At 45.4% G+C, this 17,386-nt stretch overlaps 1 protein-coding gene across 1 annotated transcript; it reads left to right on the plus strand.

The window, feature by feature from the left end:
• The first annotated feature begins 605 nt into the window (after positions 1-605).
• HDAC1 (histone deacetylase 1) lies at positions 606-16,455 on the plus strand. Its single transcript, XM_062634093.1, has 15 exons — positions 606-725; positions 5,019-5,131; positions 5,590-5,707; positions 8,649-8,723; positions 9,906-10,044; positions 10,663-10,804; positions 11,967-12,059; positions 12,356-12,464; positions 12,590-12,730; positions 13,206-13,314; positions 13,420-13,550; positions 14,333-14,479; positions 14,582-14,630; positions 14,977-15,048; positions 16,317-16,455. Exons 1-14 carry the CDS (start codon positions 677-679, stop codon positions 15,002-15,004), a joined length of 1,443 nt encoding a protein of 480 aa, XP_062490077.1. The 5' UTR covers positions 606-676; the 3' UTR covers positions 15,005-15,048; positions 16,317-16,455.
• Positions 16,456-17,386: the final 931 nt, after the last annotated feature.

Consider the following 17,386-nt stretch of genomic DNA (forward strand, 5'->3'; position numbering starts at 1 on the left):
TGTTCACAGCAGCCATTCTGAGGAGAAAAAGGCCTCTGCCATTGTGGCCCTGAGGGATGCTCAGCCGCTGTGAGGCCATAGGGCAAGCAGGGTGCTTGCCCTATGGCCTCAGGGGATGGACTCCACTCACAGCAGTCTCTGACGGGGGTGCTGCTGGGGGTCCCGGCCCGTTCTCATCCTCATCCTGGGACCTGAGACCCCCCCCAGTCCCTCTTACACCAGCCCCGGGTGGGACAAGCCTGGGTGCTGGTAGAGGCCGCTACCTTGTGTGTCCCACCCACCCCGCGATGGCTTCAACCCCACCTGTTGTCTCCTCCCACTCCAAATGGTTCCGACCCACACCCCTGGACCCTCTCCTCATTTGCCCCCACGCCACTCCCCGCGCCTCAGCGATGGTGCAGCCCGCTCCTTCTCCTTCCCCTCCCCTCTTCCCCCCCCCCCCCCCCCCAGCAGTGGTACAGCCCAGGCACCCCGCCGCTCCGCCTAGCCTGCTCGCTGCCCCCGCTCCCGCGCTCTCCCCGCCGCTGCGTTTTCCTATTGGCTGGTGGGAGGGAGAGGTGCGGAGCGCTCTTCTCTGATAGGCCTTGGGCTGCGCGGTGGGCGGGGCGGCGGGGCATGGGCCGGGTTGGGTTGTGCGGGGCGGCGGGAGGATCCGTCGCTGTGGGGAGGTAGGAAAATGGCGCTGACGCAGGGCACCAAGCGGAAAGTCTGCTATTACTACGACGGTGAGGGGCCGCAGGGCACCGGTGGGGCGGCCACAGGGGGCGCCGAGATGGGGGGGCTGAGGGGGGCACTGGGTGTGGGGAGAGGGGGAGGTAGGGAATGGGGGAGGGCAGTGGGGGCTGCACTGGGGGGTAATTGCGGTCATTGGGCTTGGGGGTGAGGTGTTGGCTGGGGGAAGGTAATGGGGGTCACTGGAGGCCGCAGGGGTGGTAAGGGTAGTAGGGGTGTTATTGGGGAGGGTGGTGGGGCTGGGGGCTGTCCTGAGAGTGGTGGGAGGGGTAGTGGGAGGAGTAATGGGGGTCACTGGGGGCGGAGAGATGGGTATTGGGGGCACTGAGGGACAGGGGAGGGTTGGGGGCTGCACTGAAGATGGTGAGAGGAGTAATGGGGGTCACTGTGCAGAGGCTGCATGAGGGGGTGCAGGAATGGGTATTGGGGCTACTGAGGGACAGGGGAGGGCTGGGGTCTGCACTGGAGGGCAGGGAGCGATAGGGGCATAGAGGTATGGGGGTCAGGGCATGGATATGGACAGGATTATGTGGGGACTGTAGGAGGGTTGGAGAATGGAGGATGCTTGCGGGCATAGGAAGCATGGGAGCATGGAGGTGATATGGGGAAACATTGGAGTGGAGAAAGGGAAGAGTGCGGGGAAGAGAGGGGAGAAGCACTGGGGAGAGACAGGAGTAGTGTAGGGTGGGGAGGTATGGAGATGTAGAGACTTTCGAAGTGGGGAAAGGCTGTAAAGGGTCCAGGATGGAGAGGGGGGTATGAGTACAAGAGAGGCTTTGGGAGCCATGCTGAAGAAGGTTTCTAGGAGAATGGGGAGGACTCCGGGAAGTGCTGGGGACAGGATGGATTGTGGGGACATTAAGCTTCCTCAAGCCACATTATGAAGAGGCTCTTTTGAAGCTCCAGTTTGGGACAGTGGTATTGGCTGTCAAGCAAGGGATAAGATGGAGGTGTGAGGAGCCAGAAGGACTGCATGACTGGTTGTAGGGAGTTTCCTGTGTCTGGGAACATTGTTTCCTTCTGGCTGTGAACTTGGCTGGACTGTAGACTGGTTCTTTTTGTTTTCTGTTACAAGGCTGAGACCCATTTCTTTGGGCCTACATAATCATCCCATTGGAGTTGGGAAGTAATGGGGTGTTAGGGCTGGCCAAATCCCAAGCTGGGTATCATGTATGGCTTCTACCCCATAGTCTGTGGAAGAAATCACAATCTGCACATTCTCAACCTCCTCCCTTTGGAGGGGTGAACTGCTGCCTTGGTGATGGGCAAGCTCGTTTTTAACAGAGGCTGTGAAAGGTATTGTACAATTCTGTTTCCTCATGGTGTTCAGTCTGTGAAATCAAATAAAAACCTCACTAATTTTTCTGGCAAAGTGGATGGGCTCAGTGTTCCAGCAATGAAGTGGGGCTTTTCTAAACTGCTGCATGTGTCAGGCATGTAGTGAGGGCTTTTATTTCTCTGGACAAGTCAATCTAAGCAGGTTTGCAACCTGTAATGACAGTCTGCAGGGTCTCTGACTCAGTCAGTGCCTCCAGGAGAGCAGGGTGAGGAGGAATCTGGATTAGAGCAATAGGTGCAGTGAAACTGAGCCCAGTTTCACCATGCAACTGATCTCTGTGCAATCATACCAAAATACAAGGGAGTGCTGGAGCCCTGCCCCTTAAAATGCCTGTTTTAAACTTAGAGTGCTTGTGGGATGTGACAGAATGCCACACATGTGCACATGATCTGGATGCTGGGTAAAAGATGATGTCCAAAGTTATCCCTGGATTTGGAATATGACATGTTCACAAAGCAGCTTGCCACTTTGCTCACAAAGCAGCAGTTTGTGAACAAGCTATAATCTTTAAAGGCACACAGTGATGTCTTAAATATGAAATTACTAGGCATTTTGCTTGAAAACGCTAAGAGAGATGCTATCCTTGTCGTCATTATTGCATGGTAGCTATGTGAAGTTACCGTTACATGCTCTCATCTATAGCTGCACTCTGTGGTGAGGTTTTAGGGTCTTCTTTCCACTGCTGTTTTACAAGTGGCTGGCAAGCATCCCCAATGTGTCCTACGGTAAAAGTGTGCTTCCTGGGGAAGGCATGATCCGCAGTTGAGGGAGGCTAGTTTGTTAGGGTCTTATTTTCCACATAGGGAGGTTGAGCAGCGCAATCTAATGTGGTAGTTGCACCCTGAAAGGAGGTCCCTGGGAACTGTTTTGGGTGGCTTGTGGGTGTTCCATAAATTCCAGATAGTTGGAGGGCATCCTGTGCTGGAGAAGGAACCTAAGCTGTAGGGAAGGGTCTAGGTGCAATGCAGGAAAAAATAATTGGGTATCCTAAGGGTCCTTCCTGGAAAACCTGAGGGGTGCTGAGGTTTATGCAAAGGTTTGAGCTTGAACAGTTGCTTCTCCTTTATAGGCTCCCTGTGTAGGGACTTATTTAACCCTAGCAAACAGGAAGAGGTACCTGTTGAGTTCAGACTTCATCTGCACTGACATCCATGAGCAGACAAGCTAGTCTGCTGCTCTGGTGGACCTGTGGTGGGATGTGTTTAGCAGAGTGAATATCATCAGGCTCTGGAAGAGGTATGGGCGTGCCTAGGGCCTTTTGCAGACAGACTGAGGTGAAGATGATGATTTTTCAAAGCTTCATGTAGTTTTGTGCTTGTATTTTCTAGATAGGGTTTTACGCATCTCTTACAGGATTCCCCAAAGCTTGATTTAACCTGATTTTATTGAAGGGATAGTTGCCCCAATATAATACCTTCATGCAGAGGGCACCCTGTTTCATCTTAGTGCCACAGGAGAGGTAAGCTCCAGCAGCAGAGTTGCTTGGGTGTAGGATTTGCACTGTTTGCATCTACTTTGATTAAAAAATAGAGCCACGTTCACAGAAGGAAAAACTACATATGTGTGCACTGGGGAAGCAGTTTCTCCTGAATGTTAAGATGGGTGATGAAATATTAATACTCCCAACTGAGTCACCAGACAGACTGGACTGGGTCTCCTGCTTCCTAAACTGATGGGGAGTTGTACAACTACATGAACAACTTAGTCTGGTTTCCCAGTAAAATGGGGCTTGCATGGTGCTATCGTAGAATCATGGAATCCCAGACTGTTTTGGGGTGGAAGGGACATTAAAGCTCATCCAGTTCCAACCCCCTGCCAGGGGCAAGGACACTTTCCACTAGAGCAGTTTGCTCCAAGCCCCGTCCAACCTGGCCTTGAACACTGCCAGGGATGGGGCAGCCACAGCTTCTCTGGGAAACCTGTGCCAGGGCCTTACCACCCTCAGACTGCTGCTGTGTGTAGCTGTCTGCATTTCCTGCTCTCTACAAGTTTTGACTCTGTCTCTTGCAGCCAAATCAGACAGGAGGCAGAAATCTGTGAATTAAATTTCTAAGTTTTATGAAAATAAGTACCCTGGGAGAGAAGAGGGGAGACCCAGCAGTGCCTGCTATGAGAGAGTGCAGCATGAGCTTAGCTTTTGCTTAGGTAGGAGAACATCCACATATGGGGATGATAAATTTGTGTGATTTATCTGTGTGATATACTGACAGGAAGCCAACTTCATTAATGCTGATGCCCACAGATAGCTCATCAGGTGTGTCTGTGTGTGGGACTGAGATTCTTCTGCAGGATTTCCAGCAATAATAAGGGTTGAAAATGGCAAAACTATAGCTGCTGTGGTGTTTGCTTATTGTCAGGGTTTTATCTTGTTTCTGTTAGGGAAATAGTAAGAAACTGAGGCAGAGGCTATGTGCTCCTACTGGTGAATCACTGTCTGAGCTGGGATTAGACTCATGTACCTCTTGGTGTGCAGGTTTCTGCTCAGAGCGTGGCTGCATTTCACAGCGAAACCTGTGAGCTGTAGATGTGAGGTACCACAGTGAGCCTGAACCACCTGGAGAGGACATTGGAGAGCTGGAGTGCTTTGAGGAAGGCAGAAGTGATGCCCAAAGCTCATCCTGCCCAGGAAATCTGGAGCTCCTTCCTCTTGTGCAGGTTGTTCAGGCTCTTCCTAGATTATTGTCTTCAGAACTGGCATTAAATAATTCCTTGTCTGGCCATATCCTAATTTACAAATGTCTGTCTTGTTTGACTCTTGGATAAGCTTTTTTGAATCCATGCAGATACCTTTGTGAACAAGATGGGAGCCCCTATTCCACTGGGAGCAGAGAGCTGATGAAGGACAAATAAAATGACAGATGACCTGGTGGATTTGTGGCTCTGCTGTGATCCCGATTGAAGGAATTCGTAGTTTTCCCTGCTATAATAAAATCCTTTCTGCTCCCAGGTGATGTTGGAAACTACTATTATGGCCAGGGACATCCAATGAAGCCCCACAGGATCCGGATGACCCACAACCTACTGCTGAACTATGGCCTGTACAGGAAGATGGAGATATATGTAAGTGTAGGGCTGGTTGTGAAGAGAAATTCATGTGAAAGACCTTAGTTTAGGTGTTAGGTTTTACGTTTGATGCTTTAGACTTGTAAGTTCTCTGTTGACAATCCAAAAAGGAAGGGAAGGGAAAGGAAAAGGAAAGGAGAAAAGAAAGGAAAGGAACCAGTTTTTTGATGTATTTCTTCTGCTTGCTTATAATGAGATGTTCTTTCCTTCAGATAAACTTTGGAGACTGGAAAATTGCTTTTCTTCCTGCAACTTAAATACTTTCTTTGTCTAGATATGTAATACTTGCCAGTCTCTGGTAGTGACATTCTTAACTGTTGAAAATAAGTTTCCCTTGTTTAATGATGCTGGTTTGAGTTTTTTGCTGTTCCTGGGAGTGAATCTGAGATTGGAAATGGGAATTAGGGAGAGAGATGTCTTGCAAAATGAGCCTCGCTCTTTTTCTGTCCTTGCAGCGCCCTCACAAGGCAAATGCAGAAGAAATGACCAAGTACCACAGTGATGACTACATAAAATTTCTGAGATCTATTCGCCCAGATAACATGTCTGAGTACAGCAAGCAGATGCAAAGATGTAAGCATTATTCCTGCCATTGTTAAAATTTGTGGTTCTGGGAATCCCAGGCTAGCTTCAGAGGTTTGTGATAAAAAGTAGTAGAAAGAACTACAGGAAATTGTCTTTATCCTGACTTTGGGTTTGATTTTTCTGTTAAACTATGCATTTTTAGAATGGGTCCCTCTCTTTAGCTAATATGCCAAAAGAGCTGAGGAAAACCCTTTGACCTGGCTGTCTTTTTTGGTCTTGTGTTTTGATGGAAACTCTCCAAAATTGCCTTTCTAATCAGAGATGACTGAACTATTCCATTTATGAGCTGCATGTGTTTTGTGTTATTGCTTACCTTAAACCAGGGGTATTGAGGTGGGTAAAGGGTTGTGTAATTTAAAACAAACAAACAAAAAAACCCCTTCACAACTTACAAGTTCTGTTCAAAATCTGCAGTAAATCTGAAGAATTTTCAGGGTAGTGACAGTTTGAAAGTAGGGGGAAGGTTGAGATGCACAATAATACTTGTCCGCTTGGTGTTAGAATGGTTTATTTTGTGAGATAATCTCTTGTTCCAACCTCTCCAGTCCATGGAGGGGCCTTTAAAGGTGACTTTAATGTTACAGAAACCTTTTTTCGTGGTCTCTGAAACTCTGAGTTGATGTTCTTTGGCAATAGCTGTGGCAAACTAGATTTCTAGCAAGTATGTATAGTGGGGAGGGCTCCAAGTTAATTTAAACAGCATTCTGGCCTTGCATACTGCAGTCCTCAAGGGCAGAAAAAAGCTCTTAGCCCATGGGTTTTATTTAGGTGGAGTAAGTGTAGTCTGCAAGTTGGAGGAGCTGTAGGTCTTGAGTCTGAAGTAGAGGCAGTTGAAAATGTGGTATGAGCTGAAGGGGACAGGTATTAAGGCATAAGCAAAAATGGGTAACATAGTTCATAAGTAATGTATGTTGAAAGACTCCCTACAGTAAATGGTATGTCTTAACGTACCAAAGTACATATTTACACAAACTGAATGCTTTGCTCCTGAAGCAGATAAAGCTCAAAAAAACCCCACTCTGCTCTCTGGTAGTCAGCATTTTCTGTACTCTATTTCCACAGAACCATTTTTATCTGGAGGAGGCAAAATATGAAAATTAATCTTAAAACACGCAGAAGACAGAGCTCTGCTTCAACAGGACCTCAAAATAGCCTGTGTAGCTAGAGAACTAGCACAGGTGGCTCAGAACAGAGAAAGGGATATAGGAGACAAGGTCACTGCTCCCAAGTCCAGTGGCAGAACTCTAGCCTGCTTGATGCTTCAGCTTTCCCTTTGAGGGAAGGGTAGCTGCTATGATTTCCATGAGAATATTTCCACCTTTAATGCTGGTCTCTATCTGATTGTGCTCTCTCAGATACAAAGCTGCTCACCCACCCATTGCAAGGAAAAAGGAGCATCCATGCCCTTCATTGTCTTATGCCAGAGATTTATGCCTACAGTCAGTGATTGACCCCTGTTAATAAATCCCTCCTTAGCAGTCCTGGCTGCTTTGAATCTCCAGGTGGGAAAAAGCCCAACTGGCATCTGTTTGCACAGCAGTTCCTTTCTTTGTCAGGTATAGCAGAGCGATGCCTTCAAGTAATGTCAGTGCTGCCCACAAAGTTCTGAGTGGCAGTAAAGGTAATGAACAGGCTCTGATTTCATTCTGTTCATGTCCGTTGCCTGCCTGAGGAGTTGGGAAAGCTGCTCTGTCACCTAAAGGGCAAGAAGTTTAATTTGCTGTGATGGGAAGCATGCAGAAATCAACAATTTAAATTCTCCTCACTTAACAGGGAAAGTTTCCAGCCTCTTTGAGTTGATTATTCAAACTCTGCCAGTTGCCATGCCCTGCTGGAACAATTGGAAAGCAGGAGCAATTGCTTCATTCTGGGTCTCCCTGTCCCAAACTGGGGCCATTCAGGCTCCCTTACCACACAGTCTTTGTGGAGTCTGTGCAGTGATGAGTTTCCAGTGCTGCAAGAGCTGTGCTGGTGGTGCCTTTCTCATTAAACACAGAAGAAAACATTCTACAGATGTTGTTACAAAAATACAGATTTTTTTTTTTATTTGTAAAAGTAAATCTTGCAAAATCTAGATTCAATATGTCTGTTGTTACTGTTTTAATTTTTAATCATGGAAATATTCAGAGTAAAAAATTTATCTAGGCCAGAACTACAGTACTGCTGAGAACTTAAAAACTGGTTGCCCAATGTGAAGTAAAAGGAATTTATGAAGTGTAACAAAAGAGATGTGGATGTGAACTTCTCATCCAGTACCCACCACTCCCTGCCATTCCCCATGTTCTCCTGCAGTGCTGGCACTGTTTGCTTTCTCAGCTCCTCATCAGCAATACAGCAGGAAACAGAAACAAAACCCTTTCCCCCTTGCTGGGGGGTTGTGTAATGGAGCTTGGTGTCACTCTATAGTCACAAACAACACTATCCTCCTTCAACCCCCACAAAAACATGGTGCCCAGGCAGCAGCATGGCCTGTGCGGTGTAGCAGGGAGTGGTGGTCCCCATTTTGCACAGCCTGTATGTGCCTATGGTGACCAGCATGAGCTGCCTGAGCAGAGCAGAGTACTGTAAATCCACCTTGAGTTGCAGCTGAGGACATGTATGGGTATTATTACACAGCTCTCACTGGGAGCTCCTCCCTGCCCTCTTATTTTCCACTGCGATTGCCTGGTTTCTGGATTCCCAGTAGATGGAATGCTGCTCTCACCCGTGCTCTTGGGACCTGCTTTCCTATTTTCTTGCAAGTCAAGAGCATCTTCTCTACAGCAAAACCCTTTTTTGCCTTGTCAGGCATCGTCAGGTTGATTATGTTCATGTTTTGTAAGTGTTTAAAACTGTTGCTCGCTTACCTGGCTAGGTTTTTAAATGAGTGGTGGTATAAGCTTTGCCACTTGAAGTTTTGTCTTGCTAACTTTTCTGTATTCTTTTTAAGTTAATGTTGGGGAAGACTGCCCTGTGTTTGATGGGCTGTTTGAGTTCTGTCAGCTCTCTGCCGGAGGTTCAGTTGGTAAGCTCATGAGTCGTATGTTCTTTCCTTTTAAGCAGATGGGTGTAATGTCATTCTGTCTGGGAAATACATTGTTGTAGGTTGTGGTGGGGAAGCTCTGTGAACATATTTCTGATTTACTTAATAATTAGATCCAGATTTCTTCCCATGTGAGAGTTCAAGCCTTGTGTATTGACAGATCCCTCTACATTTATTAAGTGTGTCTTCACTAGTCCAGGTTACTTCACCGAGTATGTGAAGCTCTGTAACTGGTATAACAACATCACCAGCAATATAGTTAAAACAAAACCACAGCAGCAACAAGGGTTTAATAAAAAAATCAATGTCAGCTTTACAGGAAAGAAAACAAAAAAGAAGTTGTTAACATTCTGGCTCAGGGCAGGCAGAACCTGAAAAGGAAAGACAAGGGCCACTTTATCTGTTGTTTTTAACAAAATGCCAGTGTCTCATGGACACCTGGCAAAACAGAATCTGCAAGGTTTCAGTAAGCTCCCTGAAAGCTGCAACATTTAAAATGCTTTTGCTATTTTCAAGTACTTTGTAGCAGAAAGACTGATATCCCTATGCAAAGGTATTAAAACTTTGTGGCTGCTACTCCCACAGTGGCATCTAGAAGTCTCTATTTCCTGTAATGTAGCTCAGCAGTACAAACAGGGTGCCTGCAGCATCTTTTGAAGTGGCTGTGTGCTCTCTGGTCCTAATCCCACAGAATACATCATTTGTTTTGAATCTGGTAAACTTTCAGGATTTGCAGAATGTTTTTGAAAGGGGTTGGGGGAATAGAACTTCCTTTGTCTGAATGCATGTTCAGTGAATGACCTACATTTATGTTGTATAAGACCTTTTGTTAAAATCTTTTGTTCAGGGCACTGAGAAGTCTCAACTGTCTTCAGCTGTCACCCCAGCTAGAATCCTGTGTATTTGTGGAGCTTTCATGCTCTGAGGCAGAAGTGGGAAGCTACGAAAGGTGTATGCAGACAAAACAGAGCTGCATGTCTCCTCCCTTGCTTTTTGTTCATTTATGGAGGCATCCAGTGTTAAACCCTTAGCCTTGTGCTTTGTGAAGTACACAAACACACACATAAGCAGAGAGGTGGCCATAAGGGACCAGTGCTTTACCCTTTGGTCTCTGTCATGGGCCTTTACTCTTGTGCTAACGCTGTGTAATTCTTCTCCCAACAGCCAGTGCTGTGAAGCTGAACAAGCAACAGACAGATATTGCAGTGAATTGGGCAGGAGGCCTTCACCATGCTAAGAAGTCAGAGGCTTCTGGCTTCTGTTATGTCAATGATATCGTCTTGGCTATCTTGGAACTCTTAAAGTATGGGCACTGCTGTTTACCCCTTTTGTTTGTCTGTTCTGCTGCATTTCCTCTGAGTCCTTAGTGCTTTCTTCCCAGTCTTCTCTTTTTATTGCTTTTTTTTTAAGCTGTGTTTTCCCAGGAGGGCTTAATCAGCTATTTTTTTGGGGTGCAGCACCCTCTCTCTCAAGGGCTGTGTCTAGTGGTGGCACTATGCAGGAAGCTTGAAGCATTGTGTGCTTGCTTTTAGACCCTTCCCTTTACCACCCACCCTGGAATATGGGCCACAGCTCTAATATGTGACAGCTTTTGGCTCAAGGCAGACCTCATGGGGAGGCTTGACATAAAAATGCAGTCTGTTGGCTGAATCTGAATAAACTGAGTTGAGTCTGCCTTCAAAGATCAATTGCAGCAGCAGAAACCACTTCATTTTCCTCTGTGGTTCTGTTCTACTGGCAACCAAGGCTCGTGTCTGTTCTTCACAGCTCTTTTGCTTGTAGATCCCTTAGAGGGAGCTGCCTGGTAGCTGGCAGTCTGCGGGTTAGCACCAAGTTTCTTCCTCTCCTCCCATTTGCTGTGCTGATGAAGACATTTTCTGCTCTGAAGAAATGCAGTATTTTGACTCCTTTCTGATCCTAGGTATCACCAGAGAGTGCTGTACATTGACATTGATATCCACCATGGAGACGGCGTGGAGGAAGCTTTTTATACCACAGACCGTGTGATGACCGTGTCCTTTCATAAGTATGGTGAATACTTCCCAGGAACAGGGGACCTGCGGGTGAGAATGAAGGCTTAGTGAAAAAATTACCCTGGAATTTGGTCTCTACCATGTTTGCTGTTATACTAATTTGACTAAAATCAGTGTTTTCCTCAAGTTTCCTGCTCTCGAAGTGGCATCCGTTTTCTGAGGGCTCAGCTCTTGGAGTGGGTGCCTTATCCCTGTAATCATGGCCAGTATAGTAATAAACCCAAGGTTTTTGCTGTCAGTCTCTTGCTGGCCTTCCAGTGGGATTATGCTCAGAAAAGTGACTGTGAAGATGGTATGTTGGTCCTCTGTGGCTACCTGGAAACTAAGCTCAGACATGCAAGCTTTGGGGTGAAGGTTTATGAGGAAGTACTTCCGCCTGTGCTGGTTTATCTTGTTGGCATTTCCTCCTGTGAGTCAGTTCTGCAGGTTCACGAATTGTGGTGTTAAACATGGCACTAGTTTGGTTTAGATGTAGGTGTGGTTCACTTCGTGACATTGCCAGAATACTGTTCTTGGAGATGAAAGGTTCTTTACTTTTTTTCATATGCTTCTGATTTAAATTCTTTTCTCTTCCACTTGAGTTGTACTTTTTCAGCCCTGCTTAGAGTTTGTCTGTGGTAATGCCAAGCTGCATGCAGCTGCAAGTTTCTTTCCTGGTGCAGCCTGGTGCAACTCTGCACCATAAATTAAACCCTTATTTTTAATAAAACACTTGGTTATGAGAATGATAATAGAAATGTAAATATATATATGTATATATATAGTCTTAAATATAGATTCCGTCAGTTACTAGGCTGCACAGTTAGCCCAGACTGGTATTTTGGGCTGCACATCTCTGCACTGTACAGGTTTGGAACTAGAGTTTTGGCTGCCAGTTTTATTGCTGTGTAAGAAAGTGCCTTTGCCAGGGGAAATGAGAGCCTGTGTGCTCAGAACAACATGTAATAGCAGATTTTTCTTCTCTGAGCATTGAGGGCCAGTGCACCCACTTCTGCCAATAAGCTGCGGTTGGAGTCAACTGCCTCCTGCTGCCTTCTGCGAGGACAATATTTGTCCATGAGACAAATCCTGGGTTTACATTCAGATTACACTGATGGAATCCCAGGCTTTCCTTCCTAATTTGGAGAACAATTTCTGTGTTGCAGTTGGTTCTCTGGTGACTTGTGGTCTCTCCTGTCTTCCACTGTAATAGGATATTGGTGCAGGCAAAGGCAAGTACTACGCTGTCAACTATCCCCTCCGGGACGGAATTGATGATGAGTCCTATGAAGCAATATTCAAGCCGGTAAGTCTGAATATCACTCACTTTGCTGAGTGATTCCTTGTGGTTCATACTTTGTCTTTGGGTAGCTCATTAAGCCAATTTCTGGGGGGATTGATTCAGTCTATGTTCCTCTCTAACAATTGCAGCCTGTCAGCAGTTAAGCGTCTCTTCATAAGAGCCTCAGTGTTACCAATACAGGGGAGTCAGCAGCTGTGGGAATACTAAGGATGTCTTCATGTCACTTGCTGACATGGATATTAGTGTGTTGCTGTGACACTGTCCTGTGGAGAGTGTGTAACAGTAAGTTTCTTGTTTAGGTTATATCTAAAGTGATGGAGACGTTCCAGCCTAGCGCAGTTGTCTTGCAGTGCGGGTCAGATTCTCTGTCAGGGGACAGGCTGGGGTGTTTTAATCTGACCATCAAAGGTAAGAGTACTGTGCAGTGCCTTTATTGGATGGGCATAACTGATAAAATGAGATTTCATGGAAAAGTTTGCTGTTCTTATGCCATGAGGCTGTGACCTCACTTTCCCCCGCTGCTTTTGCTGCAGGTCATGCCAAGTGTGTGGAGTTTGTAAAAAGTTTTAATTTGCCTATGCTGATGCTGGGAGGAGGTGGCTACACAATCCGCAATGTGGCTAGATGCTGGACCTATGAGACTGCTGTGGCTTTGGACACGGAAATTCCCAATGGTAATTCTCCCCTTTGAAGAAAGACTGAAGGACTAAGGGATACTCTAGTAACAGAGCACAGGACAGTGATGGTGCTGTGGGAGAGGTAGCAACCCTGAGATGTTTCATTAGCTCTTGATTGTGACTTCAGAGGAGCTTTTGGATGCCTTCATTTGCAGTAGCTCTTCTTGTTTGCATTTATAGTCCTGTAGCTCTCCCCTTCCAGCAAAAGGTACACAGCAGCCTTGCCAACTTACTGAAATGAGATGACCTTGTATTGAAAACTTAGGTGTGCACAGCATTTAATTGCCAAGTAAGCTTTGACTGCACTGTTGCCAAGTTGTCTGCTTTGATCTGAATTTGGGCTAGGAGAGCTTTGGCTCCTATGCCCAGGTAAATGCAGTTGTGTTTTTCTGTAGAAGTACAAAGTGTTTGTTGTATTTCATCACCAGTTCAGTGGTAATTTGGTGTTTATTCCTTTTTAACTTGCCTGCAGAACTTCCGTATAATGACTATTTTGAGTACTTTGGACCAGACTTTAAGCTCCACATCAGTCCCTCAAACATGACTAACCAGAATACCAATGAGTATCTCGAGAAGATCAAGTAAGTGTTTGCTCCTCTTCGCGAGACTGACACCTTCCACCGAGGGCTTCACAGCCACGGATAGCATCTTGCTGACGGAAGTATTCCTTTCCTGGCTGGCTCTAGGCAACGTCTCTTTGAGAATCTGCGCATGCTGCCTCATGCCCCTGGTGTCCAGATGCAGCCAATTCCTGAGGATGCTGTTCAGGAAGACAGTGGGGATGAAGAAGAAGAAGATCCTGAGAAACGCATTTCAAGTACGTGCTTGTCTCTGGTGTGGTTGTGTTGCCCAGCTGAGCAGTGTACTGTTACAGAGCCTGTGGGTGTCAAAGCTGGGCAAGATGTGTTAGTTGGAGAAACATGCAGGCTCCAGACTGAGTTACCTTCATAAAGGGCTATGGGAGCTATGGTTTAGATACAGCTTGATTCTGCAGTCCTTCAGCTGGAATCTTTCCAACTGATGTTGTAAGATAAAGTGACGAAGCTCAGCACTGTAGGGCTGATAGATTCATTGTTTTTTTTTTCCTTTGGAGAAGTAGCACTATTGGCAGATGATTTCCATAATGAAAGAACCTAGGCTTTAATGTGAGAATTTAAACAGTTCCTGTGATGGAGGTGCTATGACAGGATGCTTTCTGAGAGACTGTCAGGTTTGATCCCACAAGTTGTCTTCCACAGTGAAAATGGCAGTTTGTATCCAGATTGGCTGATGGCCTTTAGATCTGGCAGGCAGATTTTCTCAGTGTGAGGCTGGTTAACCTTCTTACACCGTCAAGTCTAGACATCACACTGTAGCTATTCCAAGTAGTATGACTATTCCAAGTCATACATGTGATCTGGCATCTTGGGCATGAGTAGTTTGTGTGATGAGCTAAAAGATACAGCACATAGAAAGATAAAGTCTTTATCATGGCCTAATTCTGACTTACATAGGCTTGGTAGTTCATTCCATTGTGTAGATGCACATGGAGAAGTTAGTGCTTGGTCTCTCCTGACTTCTAAATCTCCTGAAACAACTCCTTGTCCTCTTCATGCTCAGTTCGCAATTCTGATAAGAGAATATCATGTGATGAAGAATTCTCTGACTCTGAAGATGAAGGGGAAGGAGGGCGCAAAAACATTGCCAACTTCAAGAAAGCTAAACGTGTGAAAACAGAAGAGGAAAAGGAGGAAGAGGAGAAGAAGGGTAAGAATGAGAGCTAGAACTAGAAGCCCTCACAGCTCTGCAACTTTGCCTGGCATGTACATTCCTACTGCACTACTGTGTGTCTTTTTGTTTTTTTCATAGATGAGAAAGAAGAGGAAAAGGCAAAAGAGGAGAAAGCAGAACCCAAAGGGTGAGCCCCATTTCCTGGCATTGCGATTAAATAGCACTCATTCCACCAGTGGAATGTTGCACAAGTTGAGGGTTTGGAGGAGAGACATGGTGGTTTGGGTGGCTTTGTCATGGGCTCTTAATGGGAAGAAATTTGCCTATGTAGAACCCCACATCTGATAAGGCACTGTGAGAGCCTCCATGGAAGGGGCTTAAAAATACTGTTCCTTCATTAGTAACATGTTGCAAGTTTTAGATGAAGATGGGGCATATAAGCAGCATTTTTAGGGTTAAACAAACAACCCTGACTTGTTATGAAAGCTTGGGCTGCTTGTTTGAACCAAATTCTTCACTGCTTGCTTCCACAGGGTGAAGGAAGAGATGAAATCCACCTGAGATGGCTGCAGCTGGACAGTACTGTCAGTGTGTAGCTGTCATAGGTTAGCTTCTCTGGTTGCCTCCTATTCCATAGGATTTATATTTTATATATGTTTCTGTATATATTTCTATATAAATATATAAATGACTTGAGAACTGTAAATTATTCCTTGCTGCACTCCGCTGGGAGCAGATAGGGAGGATTTTGCGGAGTAGACAGACCTGCACTGCCCAGATTTGGTGACTGGGAAGTTTCACTCCTGCCTTCCACTGCCTCCTTATAGTGTGTCTTTAAGAAAAAATCACTTCCTTTGTTTACTCTTTCCTCTGAAATAACCACCCTTGGAAAAGAATAATTTAAATAGAAGTAGTATCTGCATTTCAGATTATGTGGAAAGAGATGGCCATGAATTTTCTTTCTCATGTTTTAGTTCCTTTTTGTTTTGTGGGAGAATCCAAGTTCCTAAATGAAGCCTGTGAGAAACTAATTATTCCTTTGGTTTTCAATTTGATTCCATCATGGCAAGTAACTGCAAGCTGGTGCCGCTTCTCAGGGTCAAATAGTGCAGTTCTTGAATAGAGTTGGCTACCTCCCTGCAGCAAACTTGCGGAAAGAGACGAAGCAGCTTAAAAGTAATCTGAAAAGTGAACCAGCCCCAGAGCCCTGAGGGTGTAGATCTGGAAAAAGCAAACTGAAAATCACCCTCATGTGGTGGTTAATACTTTCCAAGCTCTTGCAGATCCAGTTGGTGTGGCATTCTACATCTCGAGTAAGAGAAGGGATAAAACTTTTATACCTTTTTTTCTACACCTACGCCCCTTTTTGGGGAGGGAATTGAGTTACTGCCCATTTGGCTGCCTGCTTTGCTTTCCCTGCTGGTTCAGCCCGTGCTGCATATGCCATCGTGGGCTTTCCTCAGTACTGAGCCGTGTCCTGACCCTGAAACCACCATTCATGAACAGAACTTGGCTGACATCTTTTGTTGATGTGTGTCAGTCAATGAAAAACTCTTCTCTGAAGTGAAGTTACAAACATTATCAAACCAAACCTTTCCTCTCTCTTGCTCTCAAGGCCAGTAAGCAAGGAGACCCTTCTTACCAGCCTCCTAAGCTGTTATCTTTATCAGGGAACAGCAGATGGGTTTCTGTTTTTATAACTACTCCTCTTCCTGCTCCCACACATTATCTCACACGCAGAGGTCTCTTTTGTGACCAGAACTGGCCTTTCTTTTGCATCTCATTGTGTACAGCAGATCATTAGATAAGCTTCTGGGGAAATACTTCGCTGAAGTTTTGCAGGCAGTTTTGACTCGCTGCTCTCCTTCCTCAGGGCGATTCCTCTGGCCCTAAGAGGATCTGTACCTCCCAAGGAGCACCGCTGACAGTTTCAACTCTAATAATGCTGCTAACGTCACACAGGTTATTTTTTAAATGTTTTATTTTTTTAAATACTTTCTTTCCCTTTTCCACCATGAGTTTTTAAGTCTCTTTTTGAATCTGAGTGACACCTCACTCCAGCTCTTCAGTGTTTGTATGTGAAGTGAGAGAGATCAGTGTACCTTTGGGTTGGGGGGATATAGTGTGTTTTTTTAAAGATGCTTTTATTTTGAATTTTGAGAATCTTTGTAATAAAACTGGTACGTTTCTATGGGTGGTGTGAGTTTGTGCTGCTTTCTGCTGAGAGGAAATGCTTAAGAGCTGGGGTTTAATTTGTTCTCAGAGCCATTGATGGAAAATGGAGTGGTAGCTTGGTCGTGATAATGAAGTATAATGTAGATCCAAGCCACAAAACACAGCAGCTGTAACAAAGCTTTGGAAAGAAAGATGAGGTGAGGCAGGATTGCTTTCCCTCTTTCAGGAAGAGGGCTGGATGTGTAGGTTTAAATGCCATTCACCAAAACATTATATTTGGAGCACATCCCATGCTGCAGGTGAAAGGTGTCCTCATCTTCTTTGGTTGATGTTTGGGGTTTTTGTGGTTTGTTTTTAATTTTCCCCTGTGCTTTACAGAATAGCCTTGAAATTTTCCTCATGCCCATTCTCTCCACAAAAAGTCAAAACACCACAGGGTCTGTGTGCTCACAACTTTCCTAAGGGTCATGGGGGTTGTTTGTCTCCTCAATTACAGCTGGGTTCTTATCCATCAGCACTGGCTTTGCGGTATGTTTGGAGTTGGTCCTTCATGCAGTAGATGCTCTGAAAGTAATGCTGACCCAGAAAAGGAATATGTTATGGGAAGGAAGCATCTTCTGGATGAACTTGAGTGGGTTTTATCTGGTATTCAAGTGTAAAAAAATTATTTAATGTAAGTAAGAGCAGGATAATTCTGTAACAGGCATCACACCTGAAATGGGCTCAAAAGACTCAAGCTTCATAAGCAAAGGATTTTAATTCTGGTTT

This window comes from Pezoporus occidentalis, unplaced genomic scaffold (assembly GCF_034315485.1).
Source record: "Pezoporus occidentalis ecotype Australia unplaced genomic scaffold, CSIRO_AGI_Poc_V1 ctg412, whole genome shotgun sequence".
NCBI lineage: Eukaryota > Metazoa > Chordata > Aves > Psittaciformes > Psittacidae > Pezoporus > Pezoporus occidentalis.

Bases quoted from the DNA above. Each gene is read 5' to 3' on its own strand.
- HDAC1 (XM_062634093.1), top strand. From the start codon at position 677: ATGGCGCTGACGCAGGGCACCAAGCGGAAAGTCTGCTATTACTACGAC. The intron at 10,805-11,966 runs GTGAGAATGAAG...CCACTGTAATAG, and splicing joins CAGGAACAGGGGACCTGCGG to GATATTGGTGCAGGCAAAGG. The intron at 13,315-13,419 runs GTAAGTGTTTGC...GGCTGGCTCTAG, and splicing joins GAGTATCTCGAGAAGATCAA to GCAACGTCTCTTTGAGAATC.